Consider the following 27011-nt stretch of genomic DNA (forward strand, 5'->3'; position numbering starts at 1 on the left):
TTCCCAATATTAAAAATGAGTGTGCCTCTGTAGTAAAATGTGTTGCGATTAAAGTATGTTATAATGTTGATAGGTATCAACATTGACTACCAGTTTCCTTCAGTGCTGTCAACTTTTAGATAAATAATTGGAAACGGGACAAAAGCTGAAAAATAATTTCATTCTATGAGTTGTAAAGCAAAACCATGCCTGATTTGAACACAATCATTATAGATCCAATTCTCACATCAACTGTGCTGTTGCTTTCTTTTCTTTTTCCACAGTTTGGTAGAGTGAGTATTGAAACCCAGATTTGTAAATACTTTTTTAAAAAATGAAACTCTGTCATGTGGAAGAATCAAGTTACAGATGATTAATCCATAGCAGTTACTTGATGCTTGTTGCATTCAATGTATTGATGTTGTCAATCATTAAACATTTCTTATTTGGTAACTGTAAATTGCATTGGGACAAAACATTCTGAAAGTGCTGGAAAAGTACATTCTTGTGCAGGAATTATATACAATACTTGACACCAGTAAAGAAAAATCTAGATACAGTATATCTAAAATTCATGTCAGAGAGTGTTGGGGGCATCTTTGCTAAAAAATAAAATTCAAACGGATTGCAATTTCGTGACATCATCTAACAGTAATTTTAAACAGAACTCAAGCAAATTAACATTTTCAGTACATATCCATTGATTTGTCCCGTAGTTCTGTATCTGCCCCAGACTCATTGCTTATATTCACATGGCACATGGAAGCATAAACCACATTTCAATCTAGAAGGCTGGATGAATCCAACCTGGATGGTTCAATGTATTGTGCAAGTAGCTCAATTAACCAGAAGTAAATACAGTATCATACAATTATGCAGTAATGGGATTTCTTTTAATTGTTAATTTAAATTTGTTAAAAGAAATGGTCAATTTCCTTGTTATACCGTAAAGTTAAAAATAAAAACAAACAGACCTAACTGTAATTAGCATTCCATGGCCAGGAAAAAAAATACTATTATCAATTCAAATTCTTGGGAAGCAAAAAATTATAGCTTTTGTAATAGAATAGAATTTTTATTCGCCAAGTGTGATTGGACACACAAGGAATTTGTCTTGGTGCATATATATGCTCTAAGCGTACATAAAAGAAAAAGATACATTTGTCAAGAATCATATGGTACAACACTTAATGAGCCATTCCCCCCCCCCAAAAAAAGAATGCATGGTTACCCAGCATCTATTTTAGATTTATGGTGATGCATAGACATCAGATTAATTTAAATTCAGAATACTTCGCAAAGTAGGAACAGCTGCTCTTATCCTGGAAGGGTGAGTAGATTGAGAACTTTCTACTTAAGGCAGACTAATTGACCTTCGTTTGCATTGAGTATCAACATCAGCTGTCCCTAGTCAGGCAGGGGCAATACATAGCGTGTGTATGTGTGTCCTTCCTCCTCTCCCCTCTTTTTTTCAGGATGATTCGCCATTTGATTGCAGTGTGTCAGCAAACACCTGCAGTCCTGCTGCAGCCCTGGCCAAATAGCCGCTGAGATGGGGTGAGAAGAGAAGCAGCTGCCGCCGCCTTTCCTTCACTTTTCTTCCCCCGGAGAGGCTGCAGATGTCTGCCGGGAGGGGGTGCCATTAGCACAGCTACAGCTCCAACCACAGGCTATATATATATCCTATGGTAACAGTCCAGGGGCTTAGCTTTTCCAGTGACTTCTAACCAAGGGGTGGGGGGAGAGAAAGAGGAAAAACACTACCCCGGGCTCACGGTGCCCCTTCTGTCGCCATATTCTCCATGCAGATTCCTACCCAGGCGGGGCTCCCTCATTAGGACAGCGAGAAACTTGTACTCCCGCTTGCAACCCTAGTTGTTATTCAAGCAAGCCGTATAAGAAGAGTTTGTCTTCCCGGACCGGCTGTTCAAGATGACCAACATATCCTACCATATCTCCAACCTCTTGGAGAAGATGACATCCACCGATAAAGATTTCAGGTAAGGGTTCATTGAGGCTTCCCCGGAGGAGGTGGGGCGGGCTGTGTGTGTGCGTACACGTGAGAGAGAGCGAGAGAGAGCTGCAGTGCTCCGTTTGGAGGTGTGTGTTGCTTTTGGTGAACTGTTTGTTGAATTGCCCACATGACATGTGTCTGTATATTGGCAAAGGAGAGGGAGGCGGGAGGCAGTTGTGGAGGAAGTGAGGGGGGTGTATTTTTAATAGCTGCAGCTAAAAAAGGAAACCTTTATCATGAAAAAGGTACTTATGCTTAGCTCGAATTGGTAGCGTACAGGAGGCAGGCTGTGTTTATAGATAAGGCAGATAGGAAATTTATTGCGGGTTTCCTCATAGGGAGCAAGGGAAAGATTACGTTCTCCAATTTCTCATGCCGTTAATATGGTGACCTTTTCTATCCTTCCTCCGAGATTGGAGTGGAAACACTTTTAATCAGCTGTTATTGGCCAGTTATCTTCACCAGTTTGATGAAAGAAAAACAAAAAAGTAATCTCGGCGAATAAACTGGGAAGCTAGAGAGAGTACTGTATTGGTCACCAAGCACTGTTTTGCTGCATTGCTGAAAGAATTTCTGACGGGGTTTAATTTGAAAAGATGCTTCGTTTAATTGGAAATATTTATTCCTAAATAAGTAATAGTATGCTACATACCGGTATTAGATACACCGGCCTATATTACACATTTGGAAGGTTTTGAAAGAAACGGTGATAAAAGCAAAGAAGGTTAAATAGTGCTATCAAATATATTAAAGGGGATAAACTCAGAACAATTGAATGTTCCTCAAGCTACTATCTTCCAGATGTTGGGGGCAGGGGAGTGTAAATCCTAGAATTGGCAGCTAGGAATCCTGGGAATTGCAGTCCCAGCACATCTGGGCAGCAGTAAGCAAAAGAGGTAGAATTTCATCACAGTACAGAAACTGATAGTTCATAGTTTCAGGGTGTTGAAAGAAATTCCTTTTTAATTTCACAGCATAAATAGGTTTACGCTGGCTTAAATATGTAGTACATTTAGTTTTTTTTACTCTGCTTGTAGACTGAAGTGTAACAAGACCATTGACTTATGAGGCACAATTGGAGGGGTAGGAAGGTTGTCTTTTATTTGAAATATGGATATGTCACTGAAAAGATAGTTAAATTCTTTTCTTTTTTGCAAACTTTTAAATCAAGTTTATCAGGATATAAAACAAAAGAAAATGAAAATAGTGGGGAAAAGGGAAGGAAAAATGTGTAGGGTAAAGGGGATACAAGAAAAACATTGATTCCCAACTCTTTTTTGTGCAATAGAATAGGATAATAACATTACAGCCTTAACTTTTTACTTTTACATGCTAATAGATGCTAACCATTTATGTAACAACAAACTTTATCTTACCAGCAAAAAACAGTTTCATTTCCCTTCATCTCTAGCACAAAATCCAGAAGCACAAAAATACTCAAATTCTTATCAGACGATATAAAACTCACTTGGTTCAAAATATTATGATTTAGTTAAAAAATGTGGCCCATATTTCCTATGTTTGTTCAACTCAGAACTTTTTTGTATCTCAAATCAGAAATAATTGCCTTGAATAGGCAGCAAATACAATTGAAGTCAGTTATGATCTATCATGATCTGCATATTGTCTGTGACAAAAGCTCAGAAGCATCTATATTTTTAAAAGTTTCACATTATTAAACCCATGTTCTTATTTTATAGATCGGTCTTTATAAAATCTTGTCCCTAGTCAGATACTTAGTAACTACTCCACATTTCCTGAATATTGTTTTAATTATGTGCTATAACATAAGGCAAATAGAAAAAAAAAGTAATAAGTAGCATTAAGTAGTAAGTAGTTTACAGTAAGAAAGGGTTTTAACTATATTTTATTGATGAACCCATAAAGGTAAAATGAGGTAAACCTTGATTAAGATAGCTTATAGACCACACTAAACTGAAAGCAAAGAGTGGTATTATATAGGGATGAGCATGAAACATAGTGGCACAAACCAAATTTATGTTCATGTTTTCCAAGTAGTATTAATTGGTAGCTTTGCTTCAACTTTATCCTACTGAGATCCAAGACACCATAGAGCTGCATTCAAATTTGCCTTCTAGGTGCACAACAATTATGCTAAACATTTTAGGATAGCAATTGTGGCATGTTGAAATCTGCAGCCTCTGCAGCTGTGTTTGAAATGTGTTTGTAGAAAATAATATTTTGGATTCAGTAGGGCTAAGTCTAGGGTAATCATCCCCACACTCCCAGAATTGTTGAATTGTAGTTTCTCTTGTTCCCAGTTAATATATTTAATAATCAAGCAGGCTGGAAAAATTTGAGGGTTTGGATCCAATTTATCTATAAGGGCAGCAAACTAGAGAAGGATTATATAGAAGAATGTCAATTTTAAATTCTGAGAATTTATTTATTTAATTTATTTATTTATTAATCAGATTTGTATGCCGCCCCTCTCCGCCGACTCAGGGCGGCTCACAGCAATTGCCATACAATGTAAACAAATCCAATATTTAAATTAATTTTAAAACACCACAAGTTAAAACCAATCATACACACTAGCATACCATACATAAATTTTTATAAGCCTAGGGGGAAGGAACATGTCAATTCCCCCATGCCTGACGACAGAGGTGGGTATTTAATAATAATAATAACAGAGTTGGAAGGGACCTTAGAGGTCTTAAACCCCCACTTAGGCAGGAAACCCTTCAGACAAATGGTTATCCAACATCATGTTTAAAACTTCCAGTGTTGGAGCATTCACAACTTCTGAGGCAAGCTATTTCACGGATTAATTGTTCTAACTGTCAAGAAATTTCTCCTTAGTTCTAAGTTACTTCTCTCCTTTTTTAGTTTCCACCCATTGCTTCTTGTTCTACCCTCAGGTGCTTTGGAGAATAGTTTGACTCCCTCTTCTTTGTGACAACCCTTAAGATATTGGAACACTGCTACCATCATGTCTCCCCTAGTCCTTACTTTCATTAAACTAGACATACCCAATTTCTGCAACTGTTTTTCATATGTTTTAACCTCCAACCCCTAATCCTCTTCTCTGCACTCTTTCTAGAGCGCAGAGAGGAGTGAGTTTTAGGGATTTGAGTGAGTTTCTGGTTTGATGTTACGCTCAGAAGATTAGAAGGCCTAAGAAACAGAATAATAAAAATATTCTGGGCTTGGATGCCACAACTCGAAAATGTCAGTTTATTTATTTATGTATTTATTTATTTATCAGATTTGTATGCCGCCCCTCTCCGCAGACTCAGGGCGGCTAACAGCAATAATAATACAATGTAAACAAATCTAATATTTCAGTTAATTTAAAAACCCCAATTTAGAACCCAATCATACATACTGACATACCATGCATAAATTTTATAAGCCTAGGGGGAGGGAAAGTCTCAGTTCCCCCATGCCTGACGACAGAGGTGGGTTTTAAGGAGCTTACGAAAGGCAAGGAGGGTGGGGGCAACTCTGATATCTGGGAGGAGTTGGTTCCAAAGGGTCAGGGCCGCCACGGAGAAGGCTCTTCCCCTGGGTCCCGCCAAACGACATTGTTTAGTTGATGGGACCCGGAGAAGGCCAACTCTGTGGGACCTAACTGGTCGCTGGGATTCGTGCGGAAGAAGGCGGTCCCGGAGATATTCTGGTCCGGTGCCATGAAGGGCTTTATAGGTCATAACCAGTTGTATTTAATAATACAACCAGTTGTTCCATTGGTGTTTGCCGTTGTACATGGTTAAGACAAAAATATGGCATGCCAAAGATGGTTATGAAAATCTAAGCATAAAGACAAGTTTGGGGGAATGTTAGCCATACCTGCTTAGCGTGGTGGAAACTTTCCTCATCCCCAGCTATATAATGCATGAAACACTTCTTTGGATCAGAGCTAACAATTTTCCTGGCAAAGCATTGCTGGGAGTTAAATGCATATTTTTCATTTTCAAATCAGATGATTTGCAGTGCTTTCCAAAAGCAAGGTTCCTGGAGCAAGCAAAAATTGAGTGATTCTCTTTGGATATATAAATACATCTGTATTGTATTATTTTTAATTAAGAGGGTTCTTGTTCCACATTTAATAAATTCATTATTACTAATGAATAATTAATTTTGCTTGGATAGTTAGATGTTGATGTTTCTTTCTCTCATGGAACATGGATTTATTATTCCCCACTGACCAACCTACCACTGATACTCTTTCTTTTCAGATTTATGGCTACCAATGATTTGATGATGGAATTGCAGAAAGATTCCATAAAGCTAGATGAAGACAGTGAGAAAAAGGTGGTGAAAATGCTCCTAAAATTGCTTGAAGATAAAAATGGAGAAGTGCAAAACCTGGCTGTCAAATGGTAAGATTTTTTTTTTACATTAGCTATAAGAAAACACTACATTGCTCTGGCTAGACCCAATTGAAATACTCTTGTCAGGTTCTGAGCAATTTTTTTAAAAAGTGTCAAATCTCTACCATGGCCTCATACTTCATGAAATATGTTCCTCTGAGATACAACTCTCTCTCTGATTTCAGATCAGGCTTTTAATGTAGGCCTGCTGTGAATGTATTTATGGGGCTTCTGGTCTAAATTATTATCATTGTAATTGTTTTAGTCTAAGCTATCTGTGGCAGTTTAGATATGAAGTTGTTTTGAAAGAACTTCTAAAAATGGTGTCTTCTGGTAGTCCTACAAGGACCTCAATTTCATACAACGCAGGTCTACTTTCTCTTCTGTCACTTTGCTGCTGATTAGCCAACAGAGCCATATCAGGAAATAAATTTTGGAGGCCCTATCTGGACCGGGACTCACTGCTCACAGTCACTCATGCTCTCATCACCTCGAGGTTCGACTACTGTAATGCTCTCTACATGGGGCTACCTTTGAAAAGTGTTTGGAAACTTCAGATCGTGCAGAATGCAGCTGCGAGAGCAATCATGGGCTTCCCAAGGCATGCCCATGTTACACCAACACTCCACAGTCTGCATTAGTTGCCGATCAATTTCCGGTCACAATTCAAAGTGTTGGTTATGACCTATAAAGCCCTTCATGGCATTGGACCAGAATATCTCCGGGACCGCCTTCTGCCGCACGAATCCCAGCGACCGGTTAGGTCCCACAGAGTTGGCCTTCTCCGGGTCCCGTCGACTAAACAATGTCATTTGGCGGGACCCAGGAGAAGAGCCTTCTCTGTGGCGGCCCCAACCCTCTGGAACCAGCTCCCCCCAGATATCAGAGTTGCCCCCACCCTCCTTGCCTTTCGCAAGCTCCTTAAAACACACCTCTGTCGTCAGGCATGGGGGAATTGAAATTTTTCCCTTCCCCCTAGGCTTATAGAATTTATACATGGTATGCTTGTTTGTATGATTGGTCTCTTAAATTGGGTTTTTTAAAGATTATTTTTAATATTAAATTTGTTACATTGTCTTCTTTATTGTTGTTAGCCGCCCCGAGTCTTCGGAGAGGGGCGGCATACAAATCTAATAAATAAATAAGAAAGAAAGAAAGAAAGAAAGAAAGAAAGAAAGAAAGAAAGAAAGAAAGCAGCCAGGTTTATTGGAGAAATATGGTTCTGCATGATTGGTATGGCAGCAGAGACCTGCTTAAAGTGCCAAGAGAGAAGGATATATTTTCAATAGATCAGCTTTGATGATAAAACCTTTCCCGTGGTGTAGGCTTCCATAGCAAAGGATAAGGACATGTCTGTACCCCTGTCCTTTGATCATTACTGGTATAGTGAAAGGTATCTGTTGACTGAGAGACATCTGCGCAAGACAGGAAGGGGCAGGATGGTTTGTATTGCATTACAATTCCTATTTCCATCTTTTTTTAATATGGGATTTCTTTCTTTCTCCCCAGTTTGGGTCCTTTGGTGAGCAAAGTGAAAGAATATCAGGTGGAAACGATTGTTGATACACTGTGTACAAACATGCTGTCGGATAAGGAACAACTTCGGGATATTTCTAGCATTGGGTTGAAGACCGTCATTTCTGAGCTGCCTCCTCCATCTACAGGTAAAAGCTTTGACCCTCTCTTTGCAGAGGCTCAGGCTGATTCTCCCTTTGCATAAAGTGACCAGATCATGAGTTAGGTAAGGTGGGACACCATCGGCGGTGGGTAGTGGTGGAGACAGATGACTGACAAAACTCAAAACGCTCAAAAAAGCTTGCCTGTTCTTTCCCATGAAGACATAGCTGGCAGAGGGTGGCAGCTTCGATGGCATCCGCAGGGCCCCTATCTTGTAGGCGTCGCTGGAGAGCTTGGAGGGCTGGAGGGAGACTGCAGCAGGAGTTGTGGGTCCCACAGCATCAGGGCAGGTTTGGCCCATCGGTTTGGGGTGCAGAGGTGGCTTGGATCGGCTTGCTGTCTTGCAGCAATCCCAGCAGCAGGAGGGGTGGACGGGCGAGGGGCATCGCGGCGGTTGGGCGCTGCAGAGCCGGAAAGAGTGAGCGCGCTTCTGCAAACTGGTCACATGAAAAAAGCAGGACTTTTTAAAAACAATGCGGGATGCGGGGGGGAATTCCTAAAAAGCAGGACTGTCCCGCTAAAAGCAGGACGTCTGGTCACCTTACCTTTGCAGTCAGTCTATAGTCTAGAACAGGAGTCTCCAACCTTGTGGACCTCAATTCCCAGAGTTCCTCAGCCAGCAAAGTCCCCAAGTCTTAAAGTTGCCAAGGTTGGAGACCCCTGGTCCAGAAAGATCAAATGAATCAGGCTGCCAGCCTCCAAATGCAAATGGGAATCTATGCTGGATAAAGCTAGTTTTGTGAGATTTCTTTTCCAAATGCTGTGATTATTATAGAGAAAAATATGCACATCTGGGATTGGTTGTGAGGCTCCTCCTCAAGGAGCCTTCCCTGGATCCAGCAGAACTAAAGAACCTTTGTCCAGTGTCCAATCTTCCCTTTGTGGGAAAGGTTGTAGAGAAAGGGGTGGCGCTCTAGCTCCTACGGTTGTTGGATGAAACAGATTATCTAGACCCTTTTCAATCAGGTTTCAGGCCTGGCTACAGCTTTGGTCTCTCTCTGATGGATGATCTCTGGTGAGCCCAAAATAGGGGTCATTCCTCTATCTTGGTGCTACTTGACCTCTCAGCTGCTTTCAATACCATTGACCATCATATCCTTCTGCACTGACAAAGGGAGCTGGGATTGGGAGGCACTATATTACAATGGTTCTCCTATCTCTCTGGTCGATCGCAGTCTGTGTTGGTGTGAGGGCAGAGGTAGATCCCTAGATCCCTCGTTTGCGGGGTGCCTCAGGGCTCGGTTCCCTCTCCCCTACTATTTAACATCTACATGAAAACACTGAGTGAGATCATCTGACAACACAGGGTGAGATTTCAGCAATATGCTGATGACACCCAGCTATATATCTCCACCCCATGTCAATTCAGTGAAACAGTGGATGTGATGTGCCGATGCCTGGACAAGGTGAGGGCCTGGATGGCAGTCAATAGGCTCAAATTTAACCCTGACAAGACCGAGTGGCTGTGGATACTGCCTCCGAAGGACTATGTCAACTGTCCTTCCTTAGTTCTGGAGGAAAAGAAATTAATCCCCCCAGAACAGGTTCATAATTTGGATGTCCTAGATTCAGATTAGATCAACACCTGACAGCTGTAACTAGGAGGACAGGTTCGCCTAGTGCACCAATTGTGACCCTACTTGGATCGAGTGTTCTCACGGTCATTCATGCCCTTATCACCTTACGGCTGGATTATTGCAATGCCCTCTACATGGGGCTACCCCTGAAGAGTGTTTGGAGACTACAGTTGGTCCAGAATGCAGCTGCACGAGCTGTTGTGGGTGCATCCAGATACACCCACACTACATCAATTCTTTGTGAGCTGCACTGGCTTCCTATTGGTCTCTAGTCACAATTCAAGGTTTTGGTTATTACCTTTAAAGCCCTACATGGCTCAGGACCAGAGTATCTTCAAGACCGTCTTCTACCACATACTTCCGAGTGACCGGTAAGATCCCACAGGGTTGGCCTTCGGGTCCCGTAAGCTAAACAGTGTCAGCTGGCAGGTCTTCGGGGGAGAGCCTTCTCTGTGGTTGCCCCGACTCTCTAGAATCAGCTACCTCCTGATATCCATACTACCCCTACCTTATTGGCCTTTCGGAAAGCCGGAAAGACCTGGCCTTTCTGACAGGCCTGGGGCCAGTAACCCTGGGGGGATGACTAGCAGGGTCGGCATAGGAATGAATAGATGGCTGCAATTATTTTAAATTGAAATGTTTTTATACTGGTTCAAGTTCATTTTTGTTGTGAGCCTCCCTGAGTCCCTAGGGAGTTGCGCGGCATAGGTAGGTAGGTAGGTAGGTAGGTAGGTAGGTAGATAGATAGATAGATAGATAGATAGATAGATAGATAGATAGATAGATAGATAGATAGATAGATAGTGTTGTGGTTAGCTCTGGCCCAGCTCCTGCCCCAAGGACTGTGGATGTGGGGGAGACATCCACATGCTGCAGGCCTGGTTTGCCCCCGGTGGAATCTGATGATGAAGGCTCCTCTCACCAAGAAGACATGAGTGACAGGGAGGAGGAGAGTGTGGCAGACAGCTCAGAAGGAGATCAATTATCTAGCTCCTCCTTGGATTCAGAACAAGAGTTAATGATACAGCCACGCATGCGGAGAGCAATGCATAGGCAACAACAACTGAGAGGTTATTATCAAAGAAAATGAGGCCACCTGTGGTTTGGTGGGGCTGTGGTAATTATTTATAGCAGCCTGTGGGTTTGGCCATTGTGGAGGATTATCTGATCGTTTGTTGTGTTTCATGACTGCTTTGCTGACTTTGACTTTTTGTGTGCTGATTTCCCCCCACTTTGAAACTAAACCAGAGCAAAGTGTGTTTCACTTTGTGAAAGAAGGACTTTGAATTGCCTCACAGCTGCAAGCTAAGTATCACAGGACTGATAAGGGACTTGTATAAATTACCAGTTTGTTTGGAGACGAGTGCTCTTTGCTATACCAAAAGAGGGCTTAGCTTAAGTGAATTTTCATTATAAAGAACATTGTTTTGAATTTTCAAACGTGTGTGTGTCTGAAATTTGTACCTGTGAATTTTTGGGAGGTTTCTACCAGAGAGTCCGACAGAACAAATAGATAGATAGATAGATAGATAGATAGATAGATAGATAGATAGATAGATAGATAGATAGATAGATAGATAGATAGATAGATAGATAGAGATAGATAATAAATAGTTAAATAAACAAACAAACAAACAAACAAATAAAATAAAATAAAAACAGGGGTTTTTTAAAAAATGAGTTTCATGCTGAGAATGGCAGTGAAATTAGAAACCTAAGAGAGGAAGGGTAAATGAAATAAAATTCATAGTCTGCAAATTAATACTGACCTTGTTCTGAAGAAAATGCCAGGGCGAAATTGTTTATGAAAGATGCAAATGATGCCCTGGTGACTTATGTAGGCAGATGCAAATGTAGATTTAATGAGATAGTCACTGTCTGGTTGCCGTTCCTTTCATCAGGACAATGGTCTGTCAATATATACATGGGAGCAGTGGTCTTGACAATACAAGTAATCCATTGCTTGCCATTGTGATTGAAAGAATGCTACATGGGCATTCCTGATGGAAGGCCTTTCCTTTCTCATCATAGACAAAGAAGTTGTTTAACTGCAATAGTGATGGGAGGATTCTGGAAAACAATTTATTTTCTAAGCAAACAAGCAGATGTATGTTTCATTGCCCGCTTCCCAAACACATGGTGAACGTTGGAATCAAATTCTTCCACGTTTCATCAGATAAGGTCTTCATATCAGAACAATTTTGTTGAAGCCATCCTTCTTTTTCTCTTCAAATTCCCACCTTCACAGGTTCTACCATGACAGCCAACGTTTGCAAAAAAATCACAAGTCAGCTGACTGGAGCTATTGGGAAGCAAGAAGATGTGTCAGTACAACTTGAGGCCCTTGACATTTTGTCAGACATTTTGAGCAGGTACATTTTAAATATATATATATATATTTAAGCAATGTTGTTTCAAAAAGCTTGAAAATGTTCTTCCCTGTTAGCAGTTTAGAACTAGAATTCTCCAACCAGCAATTCTAAAAATTGAGGTCCACACATCTTAAAGGTGCCTAGGTAGAGAAACACTGCTTTAGATAAAATGGGCTCCAGCAGCAAGGCAAACTATGATCCCTAAACTACTGGAAAGCAGCACACACATATGACAAATTTATCCTTTTTGCTTCTAAGTTTAAAAAGCCTAAGAGAGCCAAGTAGCTAAATCTTTGAGCCAAGGTAGCTTTCGCCATCACTGGTCCTTTAAGATTTAAATAACCAAGAGTTTGTAAGAGCTTCTGTTCTTAGATTCATCCTGAGTGGGCAGCATCTTAACAGGAAGAGGAGGGAAGGAGAGCTGTCCTGCCATAGCATATGGACCCTTCCAGGATTCAAGAAATAACATTTAAGAACCAATAAGTAATCAGAGAAAGTATGTTAGAGATTTTCACTTTATTTTAGATAACGCACACATTGTAATGTCGGTAAGCTAGACAGGGGGTGTCTGTGAGTCACTTGACTCTCATTGGTTAGTTTTGTTGAAGACCGTGTTCATTGGTCAGTTCGAGTTGCTTCACTATATATAAAAGAGCTTCTACAGCAGTTGGTTGTTCCGTTAGTTACTGGTTGAAATAAAAACAAGATTTACCTCAGCCGTGAATGTCCGCCTGATCTCTCTGTTACTTCACACATCTTGCCCATTTCTTTAATTCTTGAGGGTTCCGGTTTTCATCGTTGCTGCTTTGCTCAGGGATGCACCGTGTGGGTACATTTGCGCATGCCCAGTGCTAAAACAAAGCTGCTGCGCATGCCCAGAAGCAAAAAATAAGATGGCGCCGCCTACATGGCAGGCCTGAGTCATTGCCAGTTCTAGGGACTCAGGCCGCCAAATTACTACCGGTTCTATAGAACCAGTCCGAACTGGGCCAAACCCACCTCTGGTTGGTTTCATTTTTGATGAGCCTGTCTATTGTGCCTTTACTTGGACTTGGTTAAAAATTGTAATTCCTTTTTTTGTAAGCTCTCTCCTCAACTCCACCTGATAAGCTTAATATCTCTCCATGCTTCTGTTTGCTGCATGATGTCTGTAATAAACTAAATACTCTTTTAAACAGGCATGTCAGTTCCAGTTTATGTTTTGGGAGTCTGTGAGCTGATAACGTACCTCAAAATATTTATGCCTGTAAATATTAATTATCAGAACAGTGGACATATTTTCTTGGGTAAAAACCTGAGAGAGGGACAAATCTGAAAGAGGTTGACAAAGATAAAAAATTGTTAATGTTTATGACTTTGTTTTATAAAGGAGAGTTCAGAAGCAAAACCAAGAAAATAAAAAATTAAGTGTAATGAATAGTTTTCTGAAATGAAGAACTCTCTTTTATAAGAAAGGACATATGGTAAGGACATATCCTTTATTGTTGTGAGCTGCCCCGAGTCTTCAGAGAGGGGCGGCGTACAAATCTAATAAATGGAATTAAATGGAATTGAATTGAATAGGGTCACTACCCAGTTAGGGGTCTTAAATGACCCTGGGGGCCTTTTAGTGAAGAGGAAAAGGAACATATTTTTTTATAGTTTTGCTTATATCCTTGAATGGAGAGATGAAAGGAAGGAAGGAAGAAGGAAGGAAAAGAAATACAGTAAATGCCACTTATTTATTTATTTATTTATTTATTTATTTATTTATTTATTTATTTACTTATTTACTTATTTACTTATTTACTTACTTACTTACTTATTTATTTATTTATTTATTTATTATTTGGATTTGTATGCCGCCCCTCTCCGAAGACTCGGGGCGGCTCACAACAAGTGAAAACAAATCATAAATAATCCAATTAATTAAAATATTTAAAGATTTAAAAAACTTATAGACATTAATTGCTCGAACATCATTAGGCTGTTTTGGTGGAGTAGAAATGACCTTGTCCACATGGCTAAAAACTATAATTGCTTAAAGTGAAAGTGCAAAACATCTGGAAATTGTTAAATGGGGGAAGATTGCATGAACGAACTCTTGACAATTCCGGGTTCAGCTTCTAATAAAATGAGTCATTCAGTCAGCTTAACTGCTGTCCATATTGAAACACTACATTATAGTTGAACATGCTGATTGACGGCATAATGCTAAATATGCAATTAGAAACAAATGCCTCAATATTTAGTGTGTAAATGTTCTGAAATTGTTTTCTTAAAAAATGGTTTCGATCTGCAGGGGAAGTTTTACTTGCACCGATTAGAGAACTTCATGTTGAGGGAAAGTCATACTTCAGATTTCTCTTTTTGCATTACAAAATGAATTGAGTTCTCGTCGTGGCCTTTTAGTTAGATATATCAGATGGCGCGTGGTGGAGTTAATATATCCTAAATAATGTGTTTTTATTACCTTCCTGAGCCCTTAAAGTAGGGGTCCCCAAACTTGGCAACTTTAAAACTTGTGGACTTCAACTCCCAGGATTCTCTGGGACTTGAAATCCACAAGTCTTAAAGTTGCCAAGTTTGAAGATCTCTGCCTTAAAGGGACTGTTGGGAAAACCACATTAATATAAACTGTTGCTTTTCTTAATTTGGATGATACTTTGCTGTACAAATATATTATTTTTTGTGGCATCATCTCATCTACACCCCTCATGGTCTGCAAGGGTAATTCTTGCAAACAACACATGTTTTCATCATTATTTGTTTATAAAAATTGTTGGCCATGCATCTTACCGTAGAACAGAGCTTCTCAATTATTTTCTGTTATGACCCCTCCCCCAGGAAGAAGTAAACATTTTGCGCCCCCCAACTCTCCTCCATGACTGTAAATAGTATTGCAGCCCACCCCGCCTTATCTGCCACCCCCAAATTACGCCCCACCATGAGACACACGTCCTCCCTGATACTTGTAGCAGTACTTCTGTCACATTTCTCGAGCAGTTGTGTCTTGGGCAGCCCGTTGTAAAAGAAAACATCTCGCGAGTTTGAGAAGTTTGATTGAACTCATGGAGATTTTCTTTTAGAACGGGCTGCACTGGATACAATGCCGAGGAATGCGACAGAGGTACCGATACAAGTGTCAGGTAGGACATGCGTCCTACTCACTGTGGCAAAAAAAAGCACATTCCCCGGAGTCCCGCACTCCGGCCCAGCATCACTCCGTGCCTCCCCAGAGGGGGCATGCCCCATTATTTGAGAAGCACTGCCATAGGGTAATCCTGGGTGTCTTACGGTTACGTCTACGTCTAAAACATAAATCATGGAAGAAAAGTGGAAAAAATGTCTTGAAATGTCTGTCGTCAGGAAATTCACAGTTAAGTCCATCTCTGTTTCGAGAACATTTGAATTGATGTGAACTTTGTCTGTGGTTTCAGGCTAGGAGGAACTCTGTACTCCTTCCATTCTTCCATCCTGAACTGCCTCCTTCCTCAGCTCATCAGTCCCAGGTTGGCCGTTCGGAAGAGAGCTATCATTGCCCTGGGCCACCTGGTCTTGACTTGCAATGGGAACATCTTTGCAGAGCTTATGGAACATCTCTTGTCAGAGCTGAAGAGGAACAATTCCACTTCTACTACAAGAACATATATCCAGTGCATTGCTGGTATCAGCAAGCAGGCTGGACACCGCATTGGTAAAGCCTTGTGATTTGGATATTTATCTTATTTCTGATCTGCAATGGCTGTTATCACAACTGTTGTTTCATGCCCATTGCTTATCCCAAGAAACTTCCTCCAGTCTTGCCTTGCATTTTTACCGTCGTGTTCACCTTATTCTTTCCTTATTGCCTATTTTGCTCTGAATATCTACTGTTTTAGAATATGTTTGGAGTTCCTTAGAGGGCAAGCATAGTTTGGAATTGTGGCCTAAATAATTCTCCATAGAGGCAGCTCCTACACAATACATGCTTATTCTAATAGACCACAACCTAAGAATAGAAGCGAAGAAGGTATTCGCTATGAAAGGCATCTCCACAATAGATCCATCCAGATGTTTCACGGCTTTGAGCCCAACAAGGGGTGATAGGGGAAATTTTCCTTTGGAAAATGGTAGGGTTTAAGAACATTAATGGGTGATTTTACGAGTGGGAGTAAAAATAGTTTTCTTTCTCTGCTATTGACACTGTCTTCTTGGGTGGCTTGGGTTTTGTGCTTTTACTGTCCAAGATACAAATTCAGACTGCTTACTTGGATATGGATATGGGCTTTTGTGTCAGAGAAATTAAATCATTTTTTTTTAAAAAAAATAATTTTTATTGAAATATATGTTTTAAAAAGACATTACAGAAAAAAAGAGACATGAACATAACATACAAACATTGATACAAATACAAATTTTGGTGTTTTCAAGTCAAATCTTGGGTCTACATCTATATTTTAACATGTATGTCAGTATATTACATATTTATACATTTGTACATGTAGTTTTGTATAATGCTCCATTTCTCACTATGAGTTGGATTTTTCTTTTTTCTTTTTTTTGGGGGGGTGTATAAATTTTTTATTGTTTTTCACACTTTACAGAGATTCCAATTTACATACCTCAAATTAAAATATAATACAATACAATATCAAATGCCAAATTCTTAGTCAAATTAATCAAACATTTCTAATTATTTATCCAATTATTTCTGGTATATATCATCCTGTGCTACCTTCTTTCCAAATGCTATCATCCGGGTTTTAGATAATGTTCTTTGCTTTCATTTATATTTAAAGTGCTATAGCTATCTAAATTTCTCTTGGCTATTTGCTATTTTTCATATTTCCTTGTCTCCTGGTGTCTTTGAATCATTCCATTTTTGTGCGTGTGCGATTCTTGCTGCCGTTACAATGTGTAGTAATAAATATTTGGTATTTCTTGGGTATGTTTTTCTAATGATGCCTAACAGGAATAATTCCAGGGTAAATTCAATGGTAGTTTCTATCATTTCTTGTAACCATCCATGGAATCTCCTACAATATTTTTTAGCTTCATAATTTTTTGAAACCCCAGATGTTCCTTCCATTGCTATTTTGTAAAGGAATAGAAGAACACCGTGGTGGATTTGCTTGGTCACCGCAACATTCACATTTTGATTGAAACACAAATCAAGCAGCTTTAAGAGAGAAGGGCATTTTAACAGAACAGAACCGGAACAGACGTTCTTGTCTTTTGTGATATTCCTTGTGGTACCTTTCCTGTGAGATAGACAGGCCCATGCCCTCCTTTGCTTCAAAAAGGGATGTTCTCAGTGGGCCTCAATTGTTCAGTGGATCTGGGAAGGTATTTTGTGGATCACTTACTCTGTGTCTTTCTTTTAGGGGACTACCTAGAGAAGATGATCCCATTGATAATTCAGTACTGCAATGTAGAGGATGATGAGCTGAGGGAATACTGTTTCCAAGCCTTTGAGTCTTTCGTCAGAAGGTTTGTACCTTTTACTCAAGTGTTGTATGCAGCTGACTTGGCTCCCATGTTCTTTTGTTCTAACTTTTAGAAGGAAATATTTTTTGTTTTTGGTCATCTGTTGTTTGCAGCAGAAGTCAGGGCTATCTACTCCAAGTAAGAAAGTTGGAGGCAACTAGGTGTCATAGTTTCCAGGGTGATGGACCTTTATCTGCTAGAAGAATGACCTACCTCTAAGCAAGGGCCTGTAAAGATTAGAAAGATTCATAGGGATTTTGGGGAAGTCTGTGGCATCTCTTATCAGTTTCTCGAATCAACAACAACTTTTCATAGGATCATATGGGATCAACTGGAGAAATCCAGGAAAATTTGCAGTAGGTTTATTGAGTAACCCAGCATGCTCCATATCTCTCTTTTCTTCCAAATCTGAATTGCTGTAGACTCTTGATAAAGTGGTCTCAGCTAGTGGTTCTGGAGAATGGAAATGATCTGCAGCTGGGATTTTTGAGATTGTTACAGTTTAAAATAAGATTTTAACTTTTTTTAAAAGGCTGATAGTGAATGAACAAAGAGGATATATGTCTCTCAGGATGAGTAAGTGTAAATTGGATAATGAGGGATGAAACATGACTGTTTGCCAGGAAGAGAAATATGATTAGATTAGGCGCTTGTGGACTCTTGTCCCGAATCTTCCCTAGATCATGATTTTATGGGACCGCTAGGCTTCAGATATATTTCAGTAGAATTATCCCAGTTGCCTGTATAGTTTTTTAAAAGAATTTTGATTAGCTTAAGCAAAAATAAGGGAAAGATTAGCTGGTGATGTATATGACTCCATACTGTAAACACTTATAGAACACAAAGCATTGGGAAGTATGCTGATTGTTTAAAATGATGTATTGGTATGTACTGAACCCAAGGGCTATCTTTAGAGGTGAAATGCCAGCTCACTGTTTGAAAAACATGATCAACAGAATTAAACATTCCATTCCATGCTAATCTATGATTACCTTGCTGTTTCTAAAGGTGTCCAAAAGAAATTGGCCCTCACCTTCCTAATGTGACAGGACTGTGCCTCAAGTACATCACATACGATCCAAATTACAACTATGATAACGAAGAGGAGGAGGAAGACGAAATGATGGAAACTGAAAATGCAGAGGAGGAGGAACAAGGTGCTGCGCAATTAGGATTACGATAGTCATTGATAAAGATGAATTGCCTCCGCCCACCAGTTCAGGAAGTTCTTTCAAACCATTCTGTTTCTTTCCTGAATATTTCAGGGCTCAGAAGAGCATGTGAATTGTACAACCATCCCTGCTCTAAATCAATTAGTGAAAAGTCTCAAAAAGTGGCCAGATAGAACTCTGGTGCATCTAAAGCAGTAATTTTCAACCTTTTTTGAGCTGCGGCACATTTTTTACATATACAAAATAATGGGGCACCTTGAGCGGGAGGGAGTGGGGGGGCTAAAAAAAGTTTGGACAAAAGAAATTCTCTTTCTCTTCCTCCCTTTCGCTCTATTTCTCTCCCTCTTTCTCTCTCTTCCTTCCTCTCTCCATCCCTCTTTCGCTCTTCCTTCCTTCCTCTTTTTTTTGCTCTTTCTATCTCTCCCTCCTTCCCTGCCTCTCTTTCTCTCTCTCTCTCTCTTGCTTTCTTTCTCTCTGTTGCTTTCTTTCTCTCTCTCTCTCTTTCTCTTGCTGAGCTTCGCGGCACACCTGACCATGTCTCGCGGCACACTGGTTGAAAAACACTGATCTAAAGGAAGGGTTTAAATGAGTGGGTAAGAGTAGGTGGGAATCTCAGGCTTCTTTATGTTCTATATCCATGGTGAACCTGCGCGCCTGCACGTTGTCGCCAGCTGCTGTTCTGGGTTCCAGTGCATGCAGGCGTGCCATCCAGCTTCTCTCTTCCGCTTTCCAGTGCACACATTTTTAGCAGCCAACTATTTTCAGAAGAGAGCAGAGCCCATGTGCGCACCAGGCTGCTGCTCTATTCTGGATTCCAGTGCTCTAACAGGTGCATATGCGCTCCAGTTTCGGCACTTGGTGCTGAAAAGGCTAGCCATCACTGTCCCATATGTTCTATTTGTTGATAGAGGTTTCTGAAGGTACTGATTATGACTCTCCTAGTTTATGACTGTCCTATTATCATTCTTTGCTATGAATCTTCCTTAAATTATGACCTGCCCATTTCCCCTCTCCCTGACCTGAGGTTTTCATGGTTGTTGTTGCTTGCATGTGAAAGGAGGCTGAAAGGAGTTTGGCATCCCATAAGGCTAATAAATTAAGTTTTTTTTAAAAAAAGCAAGAAGGACTGCTCTGGTATGCAGTCGATCAACTAATGTTGTCTAGCCCCTTCTGTACTTGATGATGCTAGCAATTAGTCTGTACAACCTAAGGAAAACTTCAGGCAATTTCCTAAATTTGTAAAATTAAATAATTCAGCATGATTCTTTGCTCTTGTCATTCTAAGGTGAAAATGCAGCTCTGCGTGAGCCAAGGGTTGCATTTAAAGTTGGACTACCATGCTGGGAACAGATTTGAGCTGCACTTCCAGAATTAACAAAATCAAGAGGGAATGAATTCACCATTTATTTGAAAACCCTCATGGTAGCTTCCCTCTCTCAGATCTTTCCCACCAGAAGTACTTATAGGTCCTCACCTTGTTATTGTTTCAGAAACATACTATTTCTATTTCTTGATGAACCTTTGGCTGACTATGAAATACCTATCTTGAGTTTGTTTTTGCTTTCAGTAATGATTTAGTGGGAATGCAAGTTCTCTTTCTTTTGGTCATTTAATGCTGTCAAGAGTCCTTCATAATTTGGGCTGGTTATGAATTCATAGATTATATTAATATGGCTTTACATCATACCCAAAACTTTGGAGGTAAGTTGAATTAGGTCCTTGACAGTGTTAGGTGAGAATTTGACCCATGGTCAACTTATAAAATAGTCACTGCTGAGGTTTCTTCTGAAAGAAGAAAAAAATTCTGTCTACAGCAGGGATGTCAGATTCACATCGTCCCATGGTCCCATGTGACTTTTCCTTTTGTTGAAATGGGGGTGTGGGTGGCCAGTGCATGGCGCATCCAGCCCAGCCTACTGTCCACAAGTTTGACACCCCTGATCTCCAACATCTATCAGTAATAACTCTCCTTCATTCCTCCTCAGAAAGTGATGATGAATACAGCGACGACGATGACATCAGCTGGAAAGTTCGTAGGGCAGCTGCAAAGTGCCTTGAGGCCATTGTCAGCACCAGACACGACCTTCTGCAGGATTTCTACAAAACTCTCTCCCCGACTTTAATAAGCAGGTTCAAGGAAAGGGAAGAGAACGTTAAGGCAGACATCTTCTCAACCTATATATCTTTACTGAAGCAAACTCTGCCCATTCAGAGTTGGCTGCAATCTTCGGATGAAGCAGGTAAAGAGGACATACCTCTTACCATGCTTCAGAACCAGGTGAGTTGCCTTTAATCAGACGTTGCTGTTTTGGCATAATATAGATGCAACTAACTGCTGTTTCAAAATAGATTCAATTGCTCAAAATTAAGTTATTATGTTATTTTTACTTATAATTTACTTAGTAATTATAATATAATTATAATATAATATAATATAAAATAGTATAATATAATATAATATAAAAACTTAGTAATTATAATTTACTTATAAATTACTTATAATTACTTATAATTAAGTTATTATCTCATATTTCTTCTCTACTATATCCTCTATAACATTCATTATGTATTATTGTGTATTGGACAAAATAAATGAATGAATAAATGAATGAATGAATGAATGAATGAATGTAAGGCAGGGATGTAAAACTCAAGGCCTGTGGGCTGGATCTGGTCTGTGGGGTGCGTAGGTCCGTCCTGCGGGCCCACCCTGGAAACAGTGAAGGACCAGCCTGCAGTGCCTCTGCCAGCAAAAACAGAGCTTGGGAGGGCCACCTCCTGAGGTCTGTTTTCACTGGCAGAGGGTTGCATGAGGCTGTTGCTATGCCCCTTCAGTCCCCGAGGTCAAACAAAACCTGATGCTGCCCTCAATGAAATCAAATTTGGCACCCTTACTGTAAGGTATCTGGGCTCTTTCATGATGTCATGTGAGGTTTTAATCCTTGGATCATTCTTTGATGGACACATATTATGCTACTTAAAAAGGTTACTGCTCTTATCCTATTTGGTGTTCTGAAGGATAAAAGCAGCTTTAGACTTCCTACCATGTTTCCCCTGAAAATAAGCTTTCCGCCAAAAATAAAACCTTCCACAAAAATAAGTCCTCCCAAAAAATATTTAAAAGATGTGCAGCTTAGGGAGAAAGAGCTGGAAATCAGCTAAGATGGCAAGAGGAGCCCTGCCTTGCTCCACGCGCCCCAAAATAACAAGACTTCCCCCAAAATAAGGCCAAGCGCTTATTTCAAGGTTCAAAAAAAATATGGTCTTATTTTCGGGGAAACATAGTATGGAGTTGATTTTATAGTCTGGTCCACCTAGTAAAGTTGTCAGCAGCAGCCTAGCAGATCTCAGTGGCAATATTTGTAGCCCTCGTTCTGTCCAGCATTGGGGTTTTTTTTGCTTATTTGTCATGACATTTACAGTGATACTCTGGGTTACCAAAAGACTTTCTGCACCAGTTCTGAACACGTAGCCATCCAGTAATATTAGGTAGGGGCTAACAGCGGTGTGATCCAGAGTGGCGCATTGGTAAGAACCCACTGATGATGCAATTTTGGGTGATTTTTTCCTCCGCATCTCCATATAGGAAGAAACCCTCCCACACGCCCTTGTCTTAATGCCCACCTTTATTCTTTGTCGGAAGCACAGCTGAGAAGTTCCTTCTCAGGAGATGCTGGGAAAAAATAGTGACAATTGCATCATCTGTGGTTCCTACCAGTGCGGCGCTCTTGACTGCACTGTTAAGAGCCCACCACTAGGTGTAAGTCTATGTAAATAAACCTACAGTATTTGGGTAGTAATGATCTGCTCAGTGATTTATTTATTTATTTGTTTGTTTGTTTGCTTGTTTGTCCAATACACAAATACATAGGAAGAAAAATAGACATGTAGTAATATATATAAGGGTAAAGTGAACTAAGAGGAGAGGATATATGAAAGAAAGAAAATATATATGATAAGTGAGAGAAAAGAAAGACAATTGGACAGGGGACGAAAGGCACACCAGTGTACTTATGTACGCCCCTTTGACCACTTTGTCCTGCTTTTGGACACCATGCTGTCTTGCCTGACCATTAAATATAATGATTGCTTAAGTAAAGGTCCAACTAATGATTAGAAATAGCTATACAAATCATTGGAGTTGGGATAGGGTGGGGGTGGGTGGGACACAGTATATTTAAATAAAACAAAGAGCTATGAAGATAATCTTTTTGCCTGAAGCGAAATATATAGTGATTATTTGTAAACTTTCAAAAATCTTCATGTTTTTGTAACATCCCTTAATTCTTCATTTATACCTGAAACATTTTCCACATAGATCCAGTTTTCTGTTTGTGCTGAATAATTAACATTCACTTTGATTTTGAGTTCTTTTGGTTTTGAATCAGATTACCGATGAGCTTATTTCTAATTGCACAGGTTCCAAACATTATCAAAGCTTTGCACAAGCAACTCAAAGAGAAGAGCGTCAGATCAAGACAAGGGTGCTTCGCTCTTTTGACTGAACTGGCGAATGTCCTTCCTGGTTGCCTTGCGGATCACCTACCTGCACTAGTGCCAGGTAAAGCTTGTCTGTTGACTAAACGATTATGGGGGAAGTTTTCAGCAAGGGTCATTTTTCATTGGCGGGACCCAGGGGAAGAGCCTTCTCTGTGGCGGCCCCGACCCTCTGGAACCAGCTCCCCCCAGAGATTAGAACTGCCCCCACCCTCCTCACCTTTCGTAAACTCCTTAAAACCCACCTTTGCCGTCAGGCATGGGGGAATTGAAACATCTCCCCCAGGCCTATACAGTTTATGTATGGTATGCTTGTGTGTATGTTTGCTTTTAATAATGGGGCTTTTAGTGTTTCTTTTAAATTATTAGATTTGTTATATATTGTTTATTATTGCTGTGAGCCGCCCCGAGTCTACGGAGAGGGGCAGCATACAAATCTAATAAACAAACAAACAAACAAACAAATAAATAAATAAATTTTCATTCTCATTCGTTCTTCACTTTTGATATTAAGAGCCATGGTGGTGCAGTGGTTAGAATATACTATTGCGGGCAAACTCTCCCATAGCTTGGAGTTGGATCTGGTTGGGGTTCATGGTTGACTCAGCCATCCATCCTTCTGAGGTTGGTAAAATGAGGACCCAGATTGTTGGGGGCAATAGGGTTGACTCTGTAAATGGTTTAGAGAGCTGTAAAAGCACTGTGAAACAGTATATAAATCGAAGTGTGAGGGTTCCAAGTAATAGATCCATAGCAAACCAAACTGAAGCAGATGAATTCCTCAAAGAATGCATTACATTGACATCCTTCAGTCTCAAAAGACCATGGTTTCATGCTCTGGACTCTATTCGTAGTGTAACCTCATGCATGTACCTTAATCTTTTATTTATTTATTAGATTTTTTTTAAGTGACCACGAAGGTATTTTTTACAGCTCACCATGTTGCAGAAGTTTGGGGAAATCCTCTGCAGCAGATTTGAAGGTCCCATGGGAGGTGCAGAGTGTGGGAGATAGGACATTTTCTATTGTGAAAAAAGTCTGTTTTGATGAGGGTTGGATGAGGTGCAACTATAAAGACCAATGTTTTCTTGGCACAGGACTAGTCTTCTCCTTGACGGATAAATCCAGCTCCTCCAACATGAAGATAGATACTCTGACTTTCCTCCATGTTGTTCTCTGCAACCACCCCCGGGAAGTCTTCCATCCCCACGTGAAAGACCTGCTGCCCCCAGTGGTCGTTTGCATCGGGGATCCTTTTTACAAGATTACTTCCGAAGCTTTGCTGGTGACTCTACAGCTTGTGAAAGTAATTCGTCCCTTGGATGCGCCTTGTACGTTTGAAGCCAAACCTTACGTGACGGACATGTTTTCTGCAACCTTGAAGCGGCTGAAAGCGGCTGACATTGACCAGGAGGTGAAGGAACGGGCTATCTCCTGCATGGGGCAAATCATTTCCAATCTGGGGGATTACTTAAGCAGCGAACTCCCGCCAACCCTGAAGATTTTCCTTGAGAGGCTGAAAAACGAAATCACCAGACTCACGACGGTCAAAGCACTGACTCTGATTGCAAATTCCCCACTCAAAATAGACCTGAGGCCCATTCTAGCAGAAGGCTTCCCCATCTTGGCTTCCTTCTTACGTAAGAATCAGCGTGCCTTGAAACTGAGTACGTTGACGGCTCTGGACGTCTTGATCAGAAACTATAGTGATAGCCTCAAGCCAGCCATGATTGAATGCGTTCTAATGGAGCTCCCGGATTTAATTAGCGAGAATGATATGCACGTTTCTCAGGTGGCCATTGTGTTCCTTACCACTTTAGCGAAGGTTTATCCCTCATCCTTGTCCAAGATCAGTGGTACAGTCCTGTCAGAGCTTTTCCAGCTGGTTTACTCGCCTTTGATGCAAGGAGGGGTCTTAAATGCCATTGTAAACTTCTTCCAAGCACTGGTTGTGATCAAGGCGGTCAACATGAGTTATGCTGACCTGACGAAGCAGCTAACTAGTCCTATATACTCCTCGACCTCTAGCGGAGTCTCCACCACTTTTCACAAGCAATCTTTTCACTCTGTTGCCAAATGTGTGGCGGCCCTTTCTTGCGTGTGTCCAAAAGAAATCCCTGGCCTCGTAAACCTGTTCATTCAGGATGTGAAGAACCCAAAGTCTACCGCTGCTGTCAGAATGTTGGCGTTCCTCTCGCTTGCGGAAATAGGCCGCACCACCAACCTGAGCGCTCAGAAGGAACTCAAAGCCGTGATCCTGGATGCGTTTGCTTCACCCAGCGAAGAGGTGAAATCGGCGGCTTCCTACGCTTTGGGCAACATCTGTGTGGGTAACCTGAAAGAGTACCTTCCCTTCATGCTGAAAGAGATTGGTGGCCAGCCTAAGCGGCAGTACCTACTGCTTCATTCCCTGAAAGAAGTCATTAGCTCCTCCCCAGCGGAGAGCCTGAAACCTTATGGGGAGGACATATGGGCTCTGCTTTTCAAGCACTGCGAATACGCAGAGGAAGGAACCCGCAATGTTGTGGCTGAATGCTTGGGGAAATTGACTGTAGTAAACCCTTCTCAGTTGCTACCCCGGCTGAAAAAACAGCTGTCCTCAGGTAAGAAAAAGGGAAGGCTAGGACTGAGGCAATTGCTCAGCTGAGGGCAGGGTTGTACTTTTCTCTTTGAATCAGTGTTGTAGATCTGTGAAATCTTGTAGCGCATGTTTACCTTCTGGTGTCCATCCTTAACAAGCTGTTTCTGAGAGATTGTTTTATTCCACTTAGCAGTGAAGGGCCACAAAATATTTTACTACCACACTGTGGGCATGGCTTATTTGGGGGTGGGGTGGTTTGTAAGCCATGTGACCAGGTAGGAGTGGCTTGACGATCATATGACTAGGAGTGGCTTAAAGATTGTGTGACTGGCTTAAAGATGGCCAACTTGATGTCACTCACGTCAAGGGTTTGGGTTAGGGTGCCTGACCTCTCCTCGCCTCAAAGAGATACAAGATATTTACTATTACTGAACCTTCAAAGTATACTATTTAATCCTGTATGTATATATGCCATATGTGTACATACATATTATACACAGGCACTGAAAAATATACACTGCTCAAAAAACCGAATCCCAGCGACCGATTAGGTCCCACAGAGTTGGCCTTCTCCGGGTCCTGTCAACTAAACAATGTTGTCTAGCGGGTCCCAGGGGAAGAGCCTTCTCTATGGCGGCCCCGACCCTCTGGAACCAGCTCCCCCCTGAGATTAGAATTGCCCCCACCCTCCTTGCCTTTTGTAAACTCCTTAAAACCCACCTCTGCCATCAGGCATGGGGAAACTGAAATAACTTCCCCAGGCCTATATTGCTTATGTATGTGTGTTGTGTGCATGTTTTTAAATTATGGGTTTTTAGTTTAAATTATTAGATTAGTATTACATATTGTTTTGCTACTATTGTTGTGAGCCGTCCCGAGTCTACGGAGAGGGGAGGCATACAAATTTAATAAATAATAATAATAATAAAGGGAACACTTAAACAACAGAATATAACTCCAAGTAAATCAAACTTCTGTGAAATCAAACTTTCCACTTAAGAAGCAACCCTGATTGACAATCAATTTCATTTTGTTGTCAGCACATTCAACTTTGTACAGAACAAAGTATTCAATGAGAATATTTCATTCATTCAGATCTAGGATGTGTTATTTGAGTGTTCCCTTTATTTTTTTGAGCAGTATACATTATCTACTATATGTAAGCTCCCATTTTTGCTACTCCCACTGTGTCTCATCCCCCCCCCTCCCCCCCAGTGTGGGCAGCAGCCCAGGACTGCCGTTCGGTCTCCTTTCAAGAAGGCCCTGTCCTGTTCATGTTGTAGGCACCATTTTAAGGCCCTTCCTGGTTGAAAGGATTAGCCGATGACATCACTGTTGCTCAGGGGATGCTTAT

At 40.8% G+C, this 27011-nt stretch overlaps 1 protein-coding gene across 4 annotated transcripts in view; it reads left to right on the forward strand.

Annotated features, from left to right (window-relative positions):
• Positions 1–1365: 1365 nt before the first annotated feature.
• LOC139160440 (cullin-associated NEDD8-dissociated protein 1-like) overlaps positions 1366–27011 on the forward strand; it is a 32781-nt gene continuing 7135 nt past the window's right edge. Inside the window, exons 1-11 of one of the 4 annotated variants that reach the window (XM_070738301.1) lie at positions 1366–1667; positions 1788–1979; positions 6199–6342; positions 7843–7997; positions 11836–11959; positions 15379–15635; positions 17305–17410; positions 18416–18564; positions 20565–20857; positions 22999–23140; positions 24174–25679. In XM_070738301.1, the coding sequence (XP_070594402.1) occupies positions 1912–1979; positions 6199–6342; positions 7843–7997; positions 11836–11959; positions 15379–15635; positions 17305–17410; positions 18416–18564; positions 20565–20857; positions 22999–23140; positions 24174–25679 (2944 nt within the window). In that variant the 5' untranslated portion in view covers positions 1366–1667; positions 1788–1911. The other 3 variants (XM_070738302.1, XM_070738300.1, XM_070738304.1) reach the window with 3 other exon arrangements.

Source organism: Erythrolamprus reginae, chromosome 2 (genome assembly GCF_031021105.1).
Source record: "Erythrolamprus reginae isolate rEryReg1 chromosome 2, rEryReg1.hap1, whole genome shotgun sequence".
Taxonomy (NCBI): Eukaryota; Metazoa; Chordata; class Lepidosauria; order Squamata; family Dipsadidae; genus Erythrolamprus; species Erythrolamprus reginae.